This window comes from Anoplopoma fimbria, chromosome 22 (assembly GCF_027596085.1).
Source record: "Anoplopoma fimbria isolate UVic2021 breed Golden Eagle Sablefish chromosome 22, Afim_UVic_2022, whole genome shotgun sequence".
NCBI classification, from domain to species: domain Eukaryota; kingdom Metazoa; phylum Chordata; class Actinopteri; order Perciformes; family Anoplopomatidae; genus Anoplopoma; species Anoplopoma fimbria.
In genome coordinates this window covers 1202260-1221762 of record NC_072470.1, presented here as the reverse complement: position 1 = coordinate 1221762, position 19503 = coordinate 1202260, and the positions used below count along the sequence as shown (strand labels likewise).

Here is a 19503-nt window from a genome sequence, read left to right as displayed (position 1 = left end):
GTTTGTTTTGTGACTTCTTGTGGTCTTTATACTTCCTGGTTAATTATCATGTGGATTACATACAAATTGATTTCCTGGGACCACCGTTCCACGACTGTATTATATTCTATTATATTCCTAAATTATTTGAGTTTAATTCAACGTAACCTCATACAAACTGTTCATGTATCTAAAGAAAAGGTTCTCCTTATTGTTCTTGCATTTTCCTGCAAAACTCCAGCAACAATTAACAATTCATTTCTGCTCTTTACATTAATATAGTCCTTTAAAATAAACTTCCATCTTTACAGGAAGCAACACAGTTAAGTTCAGGCAACAAAACTATTTGGTTTCCTTTCGTAAAAGATTGTGGTTTGGGTTAAAATACATTAACAGATAAATCAAGTTTGTTGGACTCATCTTGTCCTGTGTGTGTTTTATTGTTCATGATTATGTGGATATCTACGAGTTATTGCGCATGTTGTTCGTAGGTCTATCTACTTCAATAATTAAATAACAGTAACCCTCCTGTGTTTTATCAGTCAGCATGTTTTTGCAGTGTTTTTGTGTTTTAAAGGGGAGCTGTGTCTCATGCTGCATTAACACAATATGTTTCTAGAGCTGCATGCTGGGTAAAGTTTTAAATCTCACATGTTGCAGCCGGCTCCGTGTTTTCCCCCCGAGCCTCTCTGTGATTGGCTGCCGAGGGAAGAACCCGAGCGGGAAGAGGACTAAGAATAAAAGGGAGGCGGCTTCTTTATGACAGGCCTGACAGAATAACCAGCGCTCTCATTACGCTGTATGCAAACAATGATGAAGGGGACGGCGGCGGGATGTCATGTTAGACAATCACGGAGGCGACCTCTGACACGCCGCCACGCGCCCGTAACAAAGTGCCGCGCCGGGCGACAAATGACACCGCACTTAATTTGCTGCGCAGTGTTCCTGTAATTAGGTGAATTTGGCTCAGGCAGGGCGGAGCGACAGCTAGATCAAGGTCCTGATGAATTGGGGGTCCACTGTCAAGATCAAATCACATTAATCAAGGTGGCCGAGTGCGCCGACAGCCCCCCCCCCTCCCCCACTCTCCCACTCTCCCACTCTCCCAGCCGCCGTGATGAATAGCCCTGCTTCCGCCAGGCGCGAAGTATGCATCACCATCAAATCTGTGAATCTAAATGTAAGAGGACTATTTGGAGAATTCTATTGACTTTTCTTTTTTCTCTCTCCTGTGATAAAGTAACTTTAAAGTCCTGCTGGAGCCGCGTGGTTCTGGTTCAAGGTTTGCATTGGATGTAAAACAGACATTTAAAATCATCTGACACAGTTTTTACATTCAGCTGAGAGATGATAAGAGAGGTTACATCATCATGCATTGTTGTTCATTTTAAGCTCCAGGTCCGTTAGAATAAAGAAGGTTCTGTTTGCAACTCGTCATAAATTCATTTATTTATTTATTCTTGGATTAAACAAACCAACGTCATAAAGAGTTTAATGTCCTAATCAAACGTCAGCATCTGAATTCTTCTATTCTCTTTGATGGTTTTATATCAAACTGACCCTGTATTTTCATTCAGTTGACAGCTGATAAAACAAGTTACTTTGCAGAATAAGATTTCATCATTTAATATAATATCATGCATTCATTTTGGGATCTAGAAAATAAGGACATTTCATTGTCATTCATTTAGATAAAATGAACCAACAACATAAAGACTTTAATGTCCTCAAACATCAACTTCTGACTCATCAAACTGACACTGTGAACATCCATGTTGTCTGAGTTCCCACACTCATTCGACACTTAAACAAAAATATATATTTGCAAAAACAATCTGCAGATTTTACTTTTCAGGCATAAAGAATGTTCTTTAACACACAATAAGTTTATGAAATCCTCTGCTGAACAACATTAAACAACCTCCAACATCTAGAAGTGATTTTTTTCACCTCTCAGATCCATAAAGTAAAATATTAGAGCAGTGTTTCCCCTGTTTCAGCGTGCCGAGCCTCCCTGAGGAGAATAAATGGGCTGTGTTCCCGCGGTGGACTCACCACCGGTGCTGCAGCCCGCGCCGTGACCTCTACACTCGGGGAGTTTAATTACGGCGCTGGCTCGGGGGCAGAGCGGCCTGCAGCACACAGATTAGCTCCACAACAAGCCATTAATGAATATAAAGAGGTGGCGGTCGGGTGTGCGATGTCGTCGGTGATGGATCCGGCCCTGCCGATCGCCGCTAATGGAGCGAGCTGCAGGTTGATACGAGCCGACTGGCAGAGATTTATGTGTCTTTATTATCAGAGGAGGTGGAGGCTCACCGGAACGTTTGATCTGCAGCTACCAAGACTTTGCTTTATGATACCAAATACTTTTAACAAATAGGATTTCATGAGTTAATAAAACAGGATGGTGTCTGTTGCAACTCTTGACTTCACGACAGAATCCAAATCTCCTCTCATGGACTTTAAGGCTTGTTCTAGCTAAATCTGTGATTGTTTAGTTCCGTCTCACATCGTCGTCGAGTGTTTGAATCTCTCTCTCAGACATTTTGAGTCCTTTTATTAACACTTTTTATAAGTCTGCATTTCTGCAGACTTTGCCTTAGTGAATTTCCCACAATTCAAAGCGTTAAACACGGGGTTACTAGTGGAAGCTAGAGAGGTAACAGCGAAATATTAAGGATTTAAAATGGAGCATAAAAACACATTATATAGATTGTATTAAACATCTTGTTCATTCATTAAAATTTGATTTAGTTTTTGAAGCTGTTTTGAAAAAAACTATCACGTCTCATTTTGTGAGAAAAAAGCCTGAAAGACGATTAAAAAATATGAAATAAATACCCAATATAAGCCTTTGCAGCCTCTCACACTCAACCATTCATCAGGTTAGAATTTTGTTAATTTTTTATGATTATTTTTATTTAATTAAGTTTCTTAATTTTCTTTTAAAAATTATTTTTTACTTGTCATTTAAATGTAAAATTGTTCCCAGCTCTTTTTTATCTGTTGAAATTCTTTAAAGATAAATGCAGACTGTATGCTTTCTTCCTACCACTCTCATTTATTTTATCTGTAAAAGGAAAGTTTTCTGTTTTTTATTTATTTTTTAATGTTCAGCACTTTGAGCTACATAGTCTGTATAGATTATTATTATTAATATGTCAGTGAAGTCCCTGAAGGTTCAGGTTTTTTTTAGGGGGGACTTTGGGACTTCTGACATCGTCTTCCTCACGTTCACACTCAGTATGATCTGGTCTAATGCCTTGCTCAGAGGCTCAGAGGCTCCTCAGCAGATCTCTCCTCTCCAAACTTCAGACTCCTCACAGCTTCAGAGCCTAAAAACATCTTCACCCTCATAATCAAACCGGATCAGAGACCAGAACCAGCATCCGTTATTCACTTTACGAGTCAGCGTGTCGTCGTCTGCTTTTGATATTGAACTTGGCGAACGCTCCGCTCTCATCAGCGCCGGCTAACATGTAAACCCTCCAGAGCCGGAGAGGAAAAACAAGCTCTGAACAGGAAGTGAAGATCAGCATCAGAACCCATCTGAGCAATCAGACGTGTGACGTGCAGAAGAAGAGAACACTTACCCGTGCATGGCGTGCAGCGCGTGGGGCTCGTAGTGGTACCGACCCTCGTGGTGCCGCATGTCGATGGGGATGGGAGTGTGGAAGGTGGGGAAGATGTGGTGGGGGGGGCCTGCAAGAGCGGGGGAAAAAGCAAAGAAGAAGAACTTCAAAAAAACGAGATTTCAAAGGCCGAACAATAAAAGCAACATGGATTTCAGAGCACGCTGAGCACTTTGGTGTAAAATATTGGCACTATCACACCAGAGAAGAGGGATAAATAAATAATCACAGTGCTGCTAAGAAGTCCGACATGTCCAACATAAAAGATCTCCAGCCGGGCTTTTGACAAAGACCTGCAGCTCCGGGCTCTTTGATGGAGGGAAGCTGCAGACCCGACTCTCAAACCGGGTCTGACGGCGCCGGGAGAAGCTCTCTGCTCCGTCACGTAACGGGACCGTTAGCTTCCTGTCTTTAGAGTCCTTCTGGAGCTTCAGAACGTTTAAATGGTGAACATGGAAACAGACTTTTGGTTCTCAGTTTGTCTCATGCTCCATAAACACTGGATCCTACATTTCCCATGATGCAACATCACCCTTTTTAAGCTCCAAACCCAAAGACAATCAATTAGGAAACTCAGTCAGCTCCTCTCCTTTGAGAAGCTTAAACGATGAAACCAGCAGTTGTTTCTGAGATGTATTTCCTGTTTCCTGTTTTTTATCGGCTGTGATGGAAGTCTGCATTTCTACAAATTAGAGTTTTTGTCTCACTTGACACTGTGAATTAGTTAAATTATTTGGAAAAGAGTCCAAACAGTCTGTTCTTTTTCATAAATGATCAACTCTAATGATGCAAAGTCTGGTTTTCACAGCGAAAAAACCTGATTTATCGCTGATGAAATTAAAGGAATTCATTAAATCATGATTATCTACGAAGAACAGAAGAATAAAAGCATGATTATGACAGAACACCAGCAACAAAAACACCTCCAACATCTGACATTTAAAGCTTTTTGTTCTTATAATCAGGACGCAAAAAGTTTTTAAAATCTTTGCATCAACTTATTTTGTGTATCTGACATAAATAAATCATCTAAACTAACATAAAATCCTTTCGTCCTCTCAGGGTGAATATGTTTCTGCTTCCACTTAGTCGTCTCCGTTTAATAGAACCCTGTTTTTAAGAGGTTTGTGTCATCGTGCATCCTTATTTTGTATTTTCACATTAAAGCTGCAGGAAGTTTACCAGAAACATCAGAACCAATTATCTGCTGCGACAACAGAAAACCACAGAAGAAGACTTTATTTGACCCTCTGGGCTCTCTGTGGTTCTCGTTAACATTTCTCAACACTCTCGTCTCCTTCAGATCCCGTTAATGGTAACCTGGTGTGTCTGGTCTACCGGCGGCGGCAGCGTTGAGAGGAAGAGGAGGAGGAGGAGGAGGAAGGTGAGCCAGCTGATCTCTGGATCGCATTAAAATTCTTCTGCTGTCACATGACGCCGTCTGGCGGGATTTCTGTCTCAGGGTGACCGGGGAGTTTGAGGAGCGGGGGGGTCAGGGCCATGGATCATTATCTGCCCCGGGTCCCAGCGCTGGGAGGTGGGGTGGGGGGGTTAACGGCGGCCTCTCGGGGCTCCCGGGGGCCCCTGAACCTGAATGAGTCAGCAGGTCCAGGTCCATCCCTCTCACTCTGCAGGCTGACAGAGTGACGGACAGAAATAACCCTCTTCACTCCGCTTTGGGGCGGCGAGGCCTGACGGGTCGATTCCCACGTCACACGCTTTTAGTTTGGAAGAGAACGCCGGTTTCCTGTCGCTGAGAATAAACAGGGACCCGTTTCTCTGCAAAATAGCCTCAAACGGTGTGAAAGACGGCTAAAGGACCAGAAGAGACGGGTTCTGTTAGCATTTACCGATCGATTATCGGTTCTTTTGCGAGAAAAATTAGACAAAGAATCCACATTTCTTTATTATTCTTGTATGAAAACAAATAGTGTTTCTTGAGCAGCAACACAAGAAGTTCCTAAATCTTTAAAACACATTGTCATCTGATCAGTGATCTCCAAACAGGATAAACTGATCATTTCTGCAGACTGATGTTCTGCTCGTTGTCCAGATGTTGTGATAAACTGCTGCTGTTTCCTCCTTAACTTCGTAGCACTTATTGTATTCGTATCAGTTGGCTGCACTTACTGTATTCATATTCGTTTACTGCACTTATCCTATTCGTAGTAGTTTGTAGCACTTATTATATTCGTATTAGTCTGTTGCAATTATTGTTTTCGTAGTAATTTGCCTCTGCACTATACTTTTGCTCTGGTTTATGCTTTAAGATGCTTGTTTAAGAAAGGAGATGCACTTATGACTTCTGGTGACTAGTAGTTCTCTTGAATACCTATGTTGAATACACTTCCTGTAAGTCGCTTTGGATAAAAGCGTCTGCTACATGACTGTAATGTAATGTAATGTAATGTAACTTGTGAGGGTTTGATTGAGTTTGAGACGACGAGTTTAGTCGCTGTGTAACGAGTCTTTGACGACGTTTGATTTCCAGTTTGTGACAAACAGAACATGAATAAACCTCATGCTTCATCTGGAATCAGTTTTCAGGTGAACTCAGAGTACTTTTCGTTCTTGGACTTTTTTCCCCAACAAATCTTCTCACAAAGTCACCTTCAATGTAGAATGAGATTTTAAATTGAAATTGTCTTCAAAGAAGTGTAGTTTCAGCTAGTAAACTTAGTTCCAGTAGATATTCTGAGTGCACTGCAGAGGAACACAAGGTTTTTAGTATTCTCTTACAGTCAGGAATGACTTGTTCTACTGTTGCATTGTGGGTAACTTTAACAGCTCTGTACTTTAGATCCCAGATGTAAATGAAACAGCTGTTCCTCAGTTCAGCAGCTCCTCTAAACCTCTCTCTCTCTCTCTCTCTCTCTCTCTATTAATATCTGTTTGTTTTTATTTATTTCTATCTCCATTTTAAAGACTATTTCTATCTCTATTTATCACTCTCTCTGTATCCTTCCTTCCTTCTCTTTCCCTCCTCAAGGACTCCATTCAAAGATCAGCTCCAGTTAAAACTCCATTCATAAGAGTTGGGGGTGAGATATGGGGGAGGAGAAGGGGGGAGACAAAGAGCTGCTAAATCTGGGTCACTGGAACGTGACGAAGAGTCTTTGGATCCTTTGCTCAAGTGAAATACTGCAGTACAAGTACAAGACAGAGTATGCAAAGTACACTCACTTAAAGTAAGCTCTCATTTCTCCCATTTTTTAAAAAGTGTTTGTGCAAATGAATAAAGATTACGGTAAATGAACATCTGTAGTGCAAAAAGGAAGGAGAGAAATAAGAAGCATAAAAAATGGAATAAGAAAAGATATTGATTCAAAAAAAGCAGAGAAACAGAAAACTAAAGATCACAGTGATGCTTCTCTAGATTCAGTAAATGTGCTTCAGTCACATACGATCCATGGATTCTAATAAATCCCACAAAAGCAGAGATAAACGTCTCAGATTCCTCTTCCTGTTTGGACCCGTTGGACCTGAAGGAGACCGGTCCTCCAGGTCCTCCTCCCCGGCTTATTCCATCACCCCGACAGCTCCATTGTTCTGCCTCCACAGGAAGAACAAAAGGCGAGCACATCTACCTGATTCACCGGTCCCCCCTCGGGCGCTGTGGCCCCGCTGAGGCTCCAGCCATCTATTAGTCTTAGCCTGATGACATTTGTTTTACCGTCTGCAGAGGCCCGACTGCACTTCCTCACAGTCAGACCCCTGCTTCCTGTCGGAGCGCTGCAGAAACTCTGCGTTACATCTTAAAGTTTGGTAGCATCTAAAAAAAGGAGAGCAGATTGTGAGCATGACCTTGAGTTCTTCTAAAGCTTCTGCGGGAATTCAGTTTGTCAGAAGATGTTGAGAAGTCGACCTCGAGGTAAAACACGAGGTTTCTCTTTGGCCTCAAACTGTTTGTGTTCTTGGAGCACTCAGACCAGATCTTTGACATTACTTTACGTTCCTCATTCCTTCCTTTCCTGGAGATCCTCCAGCTGATCATCTCTCTGACTGGAACATCCAGACAGTAAAACGTGAAATCTTCTTTTTCTCTCTTCTTCCTCACTCCACCAGGAAGGAATGTGAAGCTCTTGGCAGGAAATGACAGCATAAAGAAGTTGGCTGAATACACAAACTGCTGCACACACTCATGATTTCTTCACATCATAGCAGTTCTTCAGAACAAACAAATAAGTGCATCACTTCCTGAGGACTTATCCCAGAAAACGGTGACGAGTTCATTACGTCACTGCAGGAGGGTTTAGAAACTGACTCGTCAAACCTTTTCCATTCCAATCTTTATGGTTTGTCTCCTTAAAGTAAAGTGATGTTTGCATGTTTAATATCTTGTTTATGAGTTGTGGCTGGTTAAAAGAAAAAGTTAGTTTCTCTTGACTCCTCAGATTTATCTTGTGACCTGTAGCGGCATCGCCCCCTCAGATAGTTTTTGATTGTTCAGCTCTTACCTAAATCAAAATCCATTTTATTATCCTTTTTTCAAACATCTGTCAATCCATCAATTCATCAGTTCATCCATTTGTTCCTCCATCCATCCATCCTTCTGGTCATCCATCTATCAGTCCATCCATCCAGCCGTCCGTTCATTCATTCATCCGTTCGTCCATTTGTTCCTCCATCTTTCCATTCATCCATCTGTTCATCTGTCCATCTGTCCATCCACATAAGATTCTTCCATCCAGGCCCAACCTCTGTGTGGCTGTAGCTTGGTGGCCCCGTTGGCCCCTGTGGCCCCGGTGACAAACCCCCACGAGGAGGAGTCACTTATCAGCCGTGGACAGCTGTGCTGAGGCCGAGTGCTAATAACCTCCATGCATCAGCGGCTGAAGGTGAGCGTGCGGCGCCGACATGAACCAAACGAGGCCGCTCCTCCTCTTCATGTTGTTAGCATGCTGTTTGTGCAATTTAGCTCCTTAAAAGACTGCGAGGGCCTGAAGACTGATTGCCCCGCCGAGTAATCACCCTCCTCCGATGCTCGGCTGATTTATCGGCCCCTCTCTTAATAGCGCTGCTTAACACACAGGTTTGTCCAGATTAAGTAATTACCTTAAAGCAGAAGTTTATTATCTTGTTGGACGGGCGTGTGATAAAGGCCCGCTGTCGGAGGAGAGCGATAATTAAAACACACTGAATTAAACAGTCGCCTCCAGGGCTGTCAGCGGGCTCCACGGCTAACATCCATATTACCCCGCTGGCACCCTCGCTAGGGGGGCAACGGGGACTACGCCTCGGCCCGGAGGGTGGAGCGCTGGAGCGGTGGAGCAGCGGAGCGGGAGATTACTCCAACGGGCCATCAGTGAAGAAACAAAGAACCAGTTCTACTGAAGAACCAGTTTTACACTTTAACTGAGGAGGCTCATGATGTCTTAATGAGGAGGGAGGAGGAGGAGGAACACAGGGGACTCCTTTGACTGATGCACCTCTTCTTCTTCTTCTTCTTCTTCTTCTTCTTCTCCTTCTTCTCCTTCTTCCTCTTCTTCCTCTCCTTCCGCTTCTTCTTCTTCCTCCTCTCCTTCTCCTTCCTCTTCTCCTTCTTCCTCTTCTTCCTCTCCTTCCTCTTCTTCTTCCTATTCTTCTTCATCTTCCTATTATTATTATTCTTCTTCTACTCATTCTTCTTCTTCTTCTTCTTCTTCTTCCTCCTCTCCTTCTCCTTCCTCTTCTCCTTCTTCCTCTTCTTCTTCCTCTCCTTCCTCTTCTTCTTCTTCCTATTCTTCTTCATCTTCCTATTCTTCTTCTTCTTCTACTCATTCTTCTTCTTCTTCTTCTACTCATTCTTCTTCTTCTTCTTCTTCCTATTCTTCTTCTTCTACTTCTTCTTCTTCCGGTTTGGATCTACAGAAATAGATGGAGGTCGTCTCCGTGGCGTCAGCAGTCGTTGGCCTCCCGTGTCGCTAAACGCTCCGCTGAGCTCCTCCCACATTCTGCTGAATCAGGACTGCTTCTATTTTTTGACCCGTCTGCTCCCCCGGCGCCGCCGTCCTAACCGGCTCTTGTTTTCCCGTAGTCTGACGGGTTGGCGGTGAGCATGATGGAGCGCCGTCCTCTGGAGGACTCCCTCAGTCCGCTTCAGCTCGGATAAATGTTTTCAGACCTCCAGAAGCTTTGTTTCAAACCTCTGACCCGAATCAGAGGATGAGGAATGAAGGCCTTCAAAAAACAACGGTGGAGGTCGAGGAGTCGAGCTTTACCTTTTAAATACACAGTTTTATGAATGAATAAATTGTACAGGAAGTGACCATATATGGACTGAGCAGGAGTGACGTAGAGACGCCGTATACGTCTCTGGTGTCGACCTGTCAATCAGTGTGTAGCCCCGCCCTAAAGCATCCCCTGCTTTATGGTCTGTTTGACTCTAAATGGAGCATCATTTACTAAATGAACATCATGCTGTATTGAAGAAGACTTGAAACTAGAGATTGAGACCATAAACTCATGTTTACAATGTTTACTGAGGGAATAAATCAAGAGAGAAGTAGAGTCATTTTCTCATAGACTTCTATACAACCAGAGGAGTCGCCCCCTGGTGGACAGGAGAGAGAATGCAGCTTTAAGACACTTTCAGAACCAGAGGACTCCGTCGTAACTTTCTATTCTAAAGAGCTTTTACTCTGTCAGCATGTGAAGTTGTGTTCCTCACCGTGTCTCAGTTTTACACAGTCATGCAGGCATTTTGAACTCGCCACATAAATAAGCCTCTAACAATGTTTATTCTAAGAGTGATGACTCAAAAGAAATTCCCAGAAACGTTTCCTTCTGGTTCCTCTGAACCCCGTCGGGACCTTTGACCTCAGGACTCCTGCCTCCACACAAAACCCTCTTCACACACACTTCAAACTGACCTCAACAATAGCAGAAGCATGTGTGAGACGGCTCCGGAGGAAACAATAGAGAGGAGGAGGGCTGCATGTTAAAGACACTTCATATACTCTATAGCTTAAAATGTGCAGTATGATTTCAATGCAACAACGTCCTAAAACAAAGAGTTAACGTGGAGGAGGTGATGAGCTGAGAGGTTTAAATTACAAGCCGAGGATGTGGATTTGTTTTGACGTCCTTCACCACCAGAATCTCCTCCTGGACGGGATGACACGTTACACAAACTCTCCCATAAACAAGCTGCTGAGGCCTCTAATCCAACAGAGAACCAGAACGTCTCATAAACACAAACTGAGGCTCAAAGAGAAGACTGGAGGTGTGATTACTTCAGGTGGACCAGCAGATATACACACATATATATCACTATCAAACTAAAAAATAACATGAGTTTAAAGCAGACATGCAGATTCTCCCTTTTCTTTCACCTAGAACGTTCTCCAGAGATCCAGAGTGTCTCAAATATCCCAACTTCAAGTTCCTAAACATCACCAGTTTACAGAAACCTGACTGAGCTCTCATCCTGATTGGTCTTCCTCAAGAACAGTTTGACAAAAGACACTCAGCGTCAATTAAAAGCAGAATAAACTGCACAAAAATCATAAAATACTCGCCTGCCAAGATCATACGTCTAGGGCTTTTATTGTGAAAGGTAAGAAGGGAAGCAGTGGATCTTGTCTGTGCTGCATGTGTCAAGGTTGAAAGGAGTAATAACATTTGTCGTGTTGATTTAAATAAAAGTAGAGGGCCATGATTGGATGATGATTTTATTCCTTATCAAAAAGTCAACCTCGTTCTGATGAAAATGACGTCACTTTTTCACAGCATAGTATTTGCGTTTTGTGTGAAGAATTTGTGACAAAAAACTGTTAAAAAATAAGAAAATTGACGTGTAAATTATAGAAAAAGTCAGGTTTAAATCGACCAAAAACATAATTTATTCCGGTGTTTTCTATAAGTTTTCAGGTCAGCCAATGAGAACTGAAAAATATATAAAAAAAGGACTAAAGAAACTCAGTAGTCAGATCTATAAAAGTTTCTCCACAAAAGCACCAGTTTAAATCTTGTGTTTCTCAGAGATGTACTCATTAGTTTCTTCCAAACCAGCATGAAAGCAAGCATTACAAAAAGGACAAATGTACTAAAGAGATCTCAGTGGACGAAGAGGGAAGACGGTTTCCGTTCGGTTGTGTTTCAGCTCTTGGCCACCGGTGGCAGCACTGAGCTCAAATCCATTTTATGGTTATTTTAAGACGTCAACACCGAGGACTGTGGTTTAGTTTCAAGACCCTGACCAGAGTGTAGTATTGATCCTCCTCCTCCTCCTCCTCCTCCTCCACCCTTTGACCCTCACAATTCAGCCTCTGAAGAAAGGGGGCAAAAGCAGTGTGTGATGATAAAGTGCTGAGAAGAAGAAGAGGAGGCTTCACACAATGAGCCACCTCATCTCCTCTCGACTCAGTGACTCCAACAAAAGACGGAGAAACAAAATGTTTCGGGAACTTTTTTAAAAGTCCAAACTCCAAACAGAACAAAACATAAAACATGAACTTTGTTCCCGCTAACGAGACGTAGCATCATTCCTGTGATTCGTCTCTAACGACTTCCTGCGACGGCTGTTTGGACTCATGGAACAAACGGGAGCAGCTCTGATATGCAGATCTCTCTCTGCTGACCTTGTTTCGGTCCGGGCCTGGCCTGGTTTGGTGGATAATTAGCTTGTGCAAAACACCACCAAGACGAAGCACATCAGGACAACAATTAGTCTGAAAGAGCCGTTAGCTGGGTGAACCGAAGAACTCACACACATACTGCAGATGAATCAACGCTTTCATCGCTGCATCCATCATGTTGTTTTTAGCACTTTAATGTGCAAACAAACCGACCTCTTCTCATGAGAAGATAAATAAAGACCACCGCATTCTGAGTATTTACACATTTAACGCATTTCAGGCTTTCTGCGTGTCATTTTACGCCACATGTTACCGTGAAACAATTCGTTATGTTTAGGCTGCAAAAACACTGAGTTAGGTTCATGAAAAACATCCTGGTTGGGCTTCAAACAAGTAATATAAGTCCGGAAACATCTCTTGTAATTCCAAAATCATGCTACGATGCTACATCACCAAATACGGGTGTCTTTTCTACTTTATTATTTCTTATAATTATGAGATTCTAACCCATAATACCAAAGAAAACAAATCTGAATCTGTGAAGTAGCTTCTGCAGTCTAAAGAGAACTCTCTTTCAGTGCAGATGTGCTTTGAAACAAGATAGTCATAAATGCCAAGAACATGAGAAATGACTGTATGTCGTGGTTGAATCCATCACATCCCACTGCTGGATGCAGCTGGCAGCAGAAAGCTCAGGGTGGGGGGGGGCCTTGATTAGCGGAGACCTCCTGCTGAGGCGTCACGTCGGCCCTCAACGCCGCTCCGGCTCGTGTTTCCTGGCGGAGGCCCAGCGATCGGGTTTCCCCGGCAGTCAGACATGTGTCGTTACACCCACGACCCCGACGGTCTACACGCTCCGTCCTCCAGGAGCTGGAGGAGGAGACTGATTGAGTTCTGAACTTTAACTCCAGACGCCCTCCGTGGAACAAAAAGAGTAAACTTCTCTCTTCCTCCATTATCTTATTGTCATCGGTTTAAAAGTCATCTTTAAGTGGCATTGATTACATTTGATCTGATGGTTTGACCATGATCAAGTTTCTTCTCTTCAGAGAGATAAACAGAATGAGTTCTTTAAGTTGGATTCAGATAACTTAACGTTGTTACGTTGTTACGTAACGTTGCTACGTAATGTTTTTATGCTGAGCTGTTACCTGACGTTGTTGCATTTCATTGTTGCGTTACGTTTTTGAACGTTTTGTTACATTGTCTTGTTACATTGTCTTGTTGCGTTGTTACGTTGCGTTGTTATGCACATTGTTGCGTTACCTTGTTACTTTAAATTGTTACGTGACGTTGTAACTTTACATTGTTAAGTTTTTATTCTATGTTGTTACACTTGCTACTTAACATTAAGTAATTAAGTCTGCAAAGGACAGTTGTTTATTCACAATTTATTCACACTACATTTTCCCAGAAGCCTCTCTGTGTGATGAGCTGGCGATGGGAGCATTGTGAGGAAGACTCTTTCTGGAGGCACAAAGCCTCGGTTGGTCGGTCAGGCGGAGAGGGAGGAGTGGATTCAGAGTCCTGACCCCGTGTGGGTTCACTGTTGTCAGGCCCTCTGAGGGCTGGAGGGGGGCGTCGCCGCGGCAACAAAAGGGCGGCTGAGCGATTCAATTCAGAAAAATAAACCGGGAGAAGAGACTGAAGGGTTCGGCTTTCTGTGAGAGGAAGAAAAACTGAACAGTTTAATAAAGATTTTATGTTTGGGGTTTAGCAAATGAAGGAAAAGACCAAAATAATGTGGTTAAAATATCTAAATTTAATTTCAAAAAGGCTAGTTTAGACTTTAAGGATAAGGAAAAATCAAAGTTCTTCATAATGTCATGAGGTCATCCAGCTGTAGCTCCTTGCTTACTTGGCTATTTTAAAGAACACTAAAAAACATGTTAAATATGACCTCAGAACAAACCCAACCTCCTGCTAAATGTTTGTGTTCAACCTCTTAAACTCTGTTTTACTCGCTCAACAGATCAATAATGTGAACTGTAAATTCTCTCTTCTGACACGATCGTTTGAATCCTCTTTCAAAGCTTTTTCCCAGGAACATAATGGGACAAAATGACAACACTTAAATCCATTTAGTTTGTTTTAAAATTAGCTGACAACATCTTTGAGTCAAGAGATAACTACTTAACCTAAACACCGTGGACCTCAAGGATGGTGATTCTTATTATATTGAATAACATTCCTTCTCTTAATCTGATCTTCTCTCCATTCAAATCCCTCCGAGCGTCATCCATTAAAGGGTTATTCCCACAAAAGCTCTTTTACTGAGGCTCTAATCACTTTCATTGGCTCTCAGAGTGTCGAGCTAATGGGGAGCCTCTTACTTCAGAGTGTTTATGAGGGGAAATATTCCTCAGTGGTGTACCGAGTCGTATTTACAGTGTTTTAACCGTTGCTAAGGGCCACTGGTGAAGCAGGCGTGGGTTTGAAACACAACACTCCCTCTCAGACCGGAGCCTTTAAAATCCACCAACGTGACAACCCGGCGCTTCATAAAGATTTATAATCGCCAGACAAACACCACACTGTGTGTTTATCCTCATGTGCGAGCTTTGATTTCCACCGTCGTCGGGCTAATTAGCTGTTATTGCTAATCTCCAGCTGCTTTCTGCAATACTTACAAGGCAATTAGTGTGCGTCTTCTCATTTCACTGTAACTTTGTAAAGACGGTGCAGCTGTGGGCTTCAGGCCGTCTCTGTTCTCACTGTGGCAGAAACGGGAAGTGAGACTACAGTTTAGTTTAGAGTGGAATGAAGAGGGGTTCTGTTCAGGTACTGACAGTTATTAGTCATTTGCACTACGCTGGTACGGCTGTAACAGGACAGTGTTGGGTAGTTATGGTACGGTTGTTACATCACGTTGTAACACTGTTAAGCTGTTACGGCTCTTGCGTTACATTGATACGTAACACTATTAAGTTATGTTATTACGTTGTTGCGTTGTTTCATTACGTTGTTAAGTTGTTACCTTGTTGTATTACATTATTAGGTTACATTGTTGCGTTGTTTATTATTAATTATTATTTATTAATACATTGTTACATTATTATGTTGTTCAGTTGTCAAGTTCTTACGTTGTTACATTGTAACATTGTTATTTAGTTGTTACGTTTTTTCATTACATTAAGTTGTTACATTGTTACTTACTGTTGGGTAAGAAGGTTAGCTATGGGCAGTTATGTGTTTACGTAATATTGTTATGTTACATTTGTACGATATGTCGTTACGTCATATTGTTGGTTACGTAGTTATGTTGTTACTTAACCTTGTTATGTCACGAACATAGAGTTCTCTAAGGGCAGTTTATATTTATTTACACTGTCGTTAGGCGTTATTACGTTACATTGTTACTTTACTTTGTTTCTTAACATAAAGTTACAATGTAACATTGTTATGTTACATTGTAACTTTATGTTGTGTTACTAATTGAAGACAAATGATATTTAGTTTAACCTTAACCAAGTAGTTTTGTTAACTACATTCTACCAGCCTGATCAGAGACTGATATGAAACATATCTTTGCTCAGAAACGTCCACATTCAACGTATGCCTTTGTTTGTAGAAACGTACTATGACAACATTTATTCTGGGGACTGGTTTGTTCTTTTTACCTCCTTCAAAAAGATGAAGAAATGTAGATTCTCTCCCTTCTTTAAGTCTCTTCACACTGTGAGATTCAAGGCTTTAATGTTTTAGTTCTGAGTGCAGTGAGACTGAACGTGACGATGTGGAGGTTTACTTTCTGTGGAGGTTTACTTTCTGTGGAGGTTTACTTTCTGTGGAGGTTTACTGTCTGTGGAGGTTTACTGTCTGTGGTTTGGTGTTTGAGTCAGGACCTGACGTCGGGGGATTTCCATCAGCTGGCAGATCGGGAAGGACGGGGGGAAAATCCTGGATGTGAAACGTTAAAGTGTTTCTGTCCTGTTCCACCACGGTGGGCCTGCAGACTGCGGTCGAACTGGTCAGAACCATAACGAGCTGCTAAACCCCAAAAGAACTTCATTTGTCTGGGCTTCAAAGGAGCGATCCATGTTTGTCTGAATGATGGTTCAGAGGCTTTGGAGTCACTACAAGATGTGACCGTAAAATTAGTCAAGATGTAAAAATGTGGCATAAAATCTCTTGTTTGTTTTGCAGGAGATGAGGGCTTTAAAGTCTGGATCCACAGATCAGATCAGAGACTAGAGGTGAGACTACAAGAAGACTAGATCAGGACCAACGCATTCCTAATTACCTGAGCAGCTGCTGAGACTCCTGGCTTTTAAAACTCCTTTAACAACTTAATACCAAGTTCTAAACCAAATTTGTTTTTAAAACTGGTAAAACAAGGCTAAACTAAGTTTTTGAAACTGGGCAAAGTTTGGTTATAAAACTGGGCTAAATTTGACTTAAAACTGGACTCAATTTTGTTTTAACACTGGGGTAAATATAGCTTTAAACTGGGCTAAATATTGTTATTAAACGGGGCTACTTTTAGCTTTAAAACTGGGATAAATTTAGCTTTAAACTGGGCTAAATTTGGATTTTTTAAAACTGGGGTAAATTTGGCTTTAAACTGGGCTAAATATTGTTATTAAACGGGGCTACTTTTAGATTAAAAAACTGGGCTGAATTTGGTTTAAACTGGGATATATTTTGTTTGTAACACTACTAAGTTTTGTCCCCTTTTAAACCAAACTTAACGTTGTTTAAACTCCATGTAGTCCAGCACTAAAACCAGCTCCTAAACCTGAACTCCTGAGTCATTAAACATGATGCAGGTGAGAAAAGCTGCGATTTCAGAAGACGGCCGTTCAGAATCCTTTGCTTTGATCCCGACCGTGTTCCACATCTCTCCAGTATGTCTCGTAGCTCTGCAGTGTTGATATCCAGCATAATATTCTGCTATAAACAAAGAACCAGCAGTTTGTTTTAGCCGTTTACTTTACCCGCTCTGTGAGAGCACTCCGGCCTCCACACTGACACCAACACTGATCCCTCTGTTTGCTTAATGGGTCACAAGTTAAGCCAACACACACACACACACACACACACACACACACACACACACACACACACACACACACACACACACACACACACACACACACACACACACACACACACACACTCATGCAGCACTTCCACATGTGCAGCGTTTCATTCAGACTCGTGCAGATGTGTTTGGGCTCGTAACGTCAGATCTGAGCTGAGTCTTCGTCAGAATGTCCCACGCCCCGAACTGTTTATACAAGACGCTACAGTCTGTCCTCCTCCTGCTCCTCCTCCTCCTCCTCCTCCTCCTCCTCCTCCTCCTCCTCCTCCTCCTCCTCCTCCCTCAGTGTGTTTATCACGTTTAGGAAACATCTACAGTTCCTTCAGACGTTCAGAACGACTTTCATGTTCCTCCTCCAAGAAATAAAGTCATACAGAGTCTCTTACTCCATCACGCTCTGATTCCACTTTTAGCATTAGCTTAGCACAAGTTGAGTTTGTGTTTGCATGTCATGAGGAGTCTCTGGATGATTCTGGATAAAAGTAGAGATTTGAATGCAACAAGCTGAACATGTTTTTTATGAGACAGAAATAAATATACTTTATCTCGTTCATTTTCCTAAAGCACGGTTGATTCTGCATTTGAACAAAAGCCTCCCTCAGCCCTCGATCCGTATAGAACAGTGAAGCTGTGGGAGCGTTTGGGTCTAATCCTCTCAAACATCCTCACATCTCCGGCTCCCCTCAGCTGTAAATCTCCAGGAATGTGTCCTGTTGTTTTTGGAATGAGTGCGGGGAAACCTTAACGGCTCGGGGAGATTGATGCGTTCAGCTCGTGGCTGCATATCTCAGTCGTCCTCACTGAGAACACACTTTGATGAGTGCTGTTGTTTTAAACAAACGGAGACAAAGTCAGGATATCTACTTTTTTATATTGGTTAATAATGATGTAAAGAAGGATTTTTCCTATATCTTAACGTATACTGTATTCTTCTTCTTGTTCTTTTTAGTGTTCTAGAAATGAGGATTAACGAGAAGAACAAAGCAGTGAAACTCCCAAACTTTGTGTTTTTACTCCCTCACTGATTTATTAGCACTTGTGAGGTGATTTGGAATAAAAAAGATATGCACAGAGAATATTCCCAGCTTTACTTTCCATATGTAGGATGTGTTTCTGGTGGAATATCTAGGCCATGTTTTTTTTTTTTCCTTAATGACTGTTCTAAAGGAGCCAGTGAGGGCAGAGAGTATTTATCCAGTAATCTACAACGGCACTATAAATAGAAACAAATAAGAAAATGTCCACATCTGAGATAAAACAGGACGAGGACATCTTGGAAAGTCAACAAGCTAAATGTTTACTAAGAGTGTGTGTGTGTGTGTGTGTGTGTGTGTGTGTGTGTGTGTGTGTGTGTGTGTGTGTGTGTGTGTGTGTGTGTGTGTGTGTGTGTGTGTGTGTGTGTGTGTGTGTGTGTGTGTGTGTGTGTGTGTGTGCAGAAACCCCATAATTCCACATGATTGTAAAAGCTCTGTTATTTCTGCACACTGCTGCATTAATAATCTGACTTTAGGCTTACATTGTCACCTGTTAAACAGAAAGGAAGCTCCTTTAAATGACGCCATAAAGTGGAAAAACTAAAAGATGTTCAAATGATTCCTCATCCTGGTTTTAAATGTGTTAAATCTAGTTTAAAGTGTCTCGTTCACATCAGGAGGAGCGTTCAAAGACTTTAAAAGCTCCAAAAACGCTGCAGGTTCTAGGAAAGATGAACGTAGTTTTTCTGAGCGAAGGTTTCAGGAGTCAGTAAAGAACAGAAATGGACCAACGTTCCACTTTACAGTTGTACAAAGAGAATAAACCCACTTTATCAGACAGAATGCATGTAAATACATGTAGTTTTAATGCTTTATGAGTAGGTAAACCATCAGTCTGAGCAGATGTCTTTAACAAAATCATCATCTGAGATGCATCTGTTTCTATTCATCTGTTCATAAAAATAAACTTTATAAACAAGCAGTTTTCAGCAGCAGACTGTCAGTTAGATGATCGATATTTTGGCGTTAATACTCAACTCGCTGTTTGTTGCATTATTCTATGAAACACCAGAGGATGAACAAACAAAATGAACTATAAAGAATCCAAAAGACAATGAGTGTAACTGTCAAAAAGCCATAAACCAACCTTTATTGCCTGTATACAAACCCTTTAAAGAAACTAGTCCAGTATTAAACGTATTATAAAGAAACAAAAGTTGAATATCCGGTAAACTATTTGCTTTGGCTGCTAAATATTTACTCAAATGTAGATTTTTAAGACTTCTAAAAACGTATTAAAAACCTTATCAGTG

At 41.8% G+C, this 19503-nt stretch overlaps 1 protein-coding gene across 1 annotated transcript in view; it reads right to left on the bottom strand.

Moving 5' to 3' along the window:
- LOC129112000 (zinc finger protein GLI2-like) overlaps positions 1–19503 on the bottom strand; it is a 50289-nt gene that overhangs the window by 24547 nt on the left and 6239 nt on the right. Inside the window, exon 3 of the mRNA XM_054624172.1 lies at positions 3576–3684. Within this exon, the coding sequence (XP_054480147.1) occupies positions 3576–3684 (109 nt within the window). The remainder of the gene's footprint in view (positions 1–3575; positions 3685–19503) is intronic.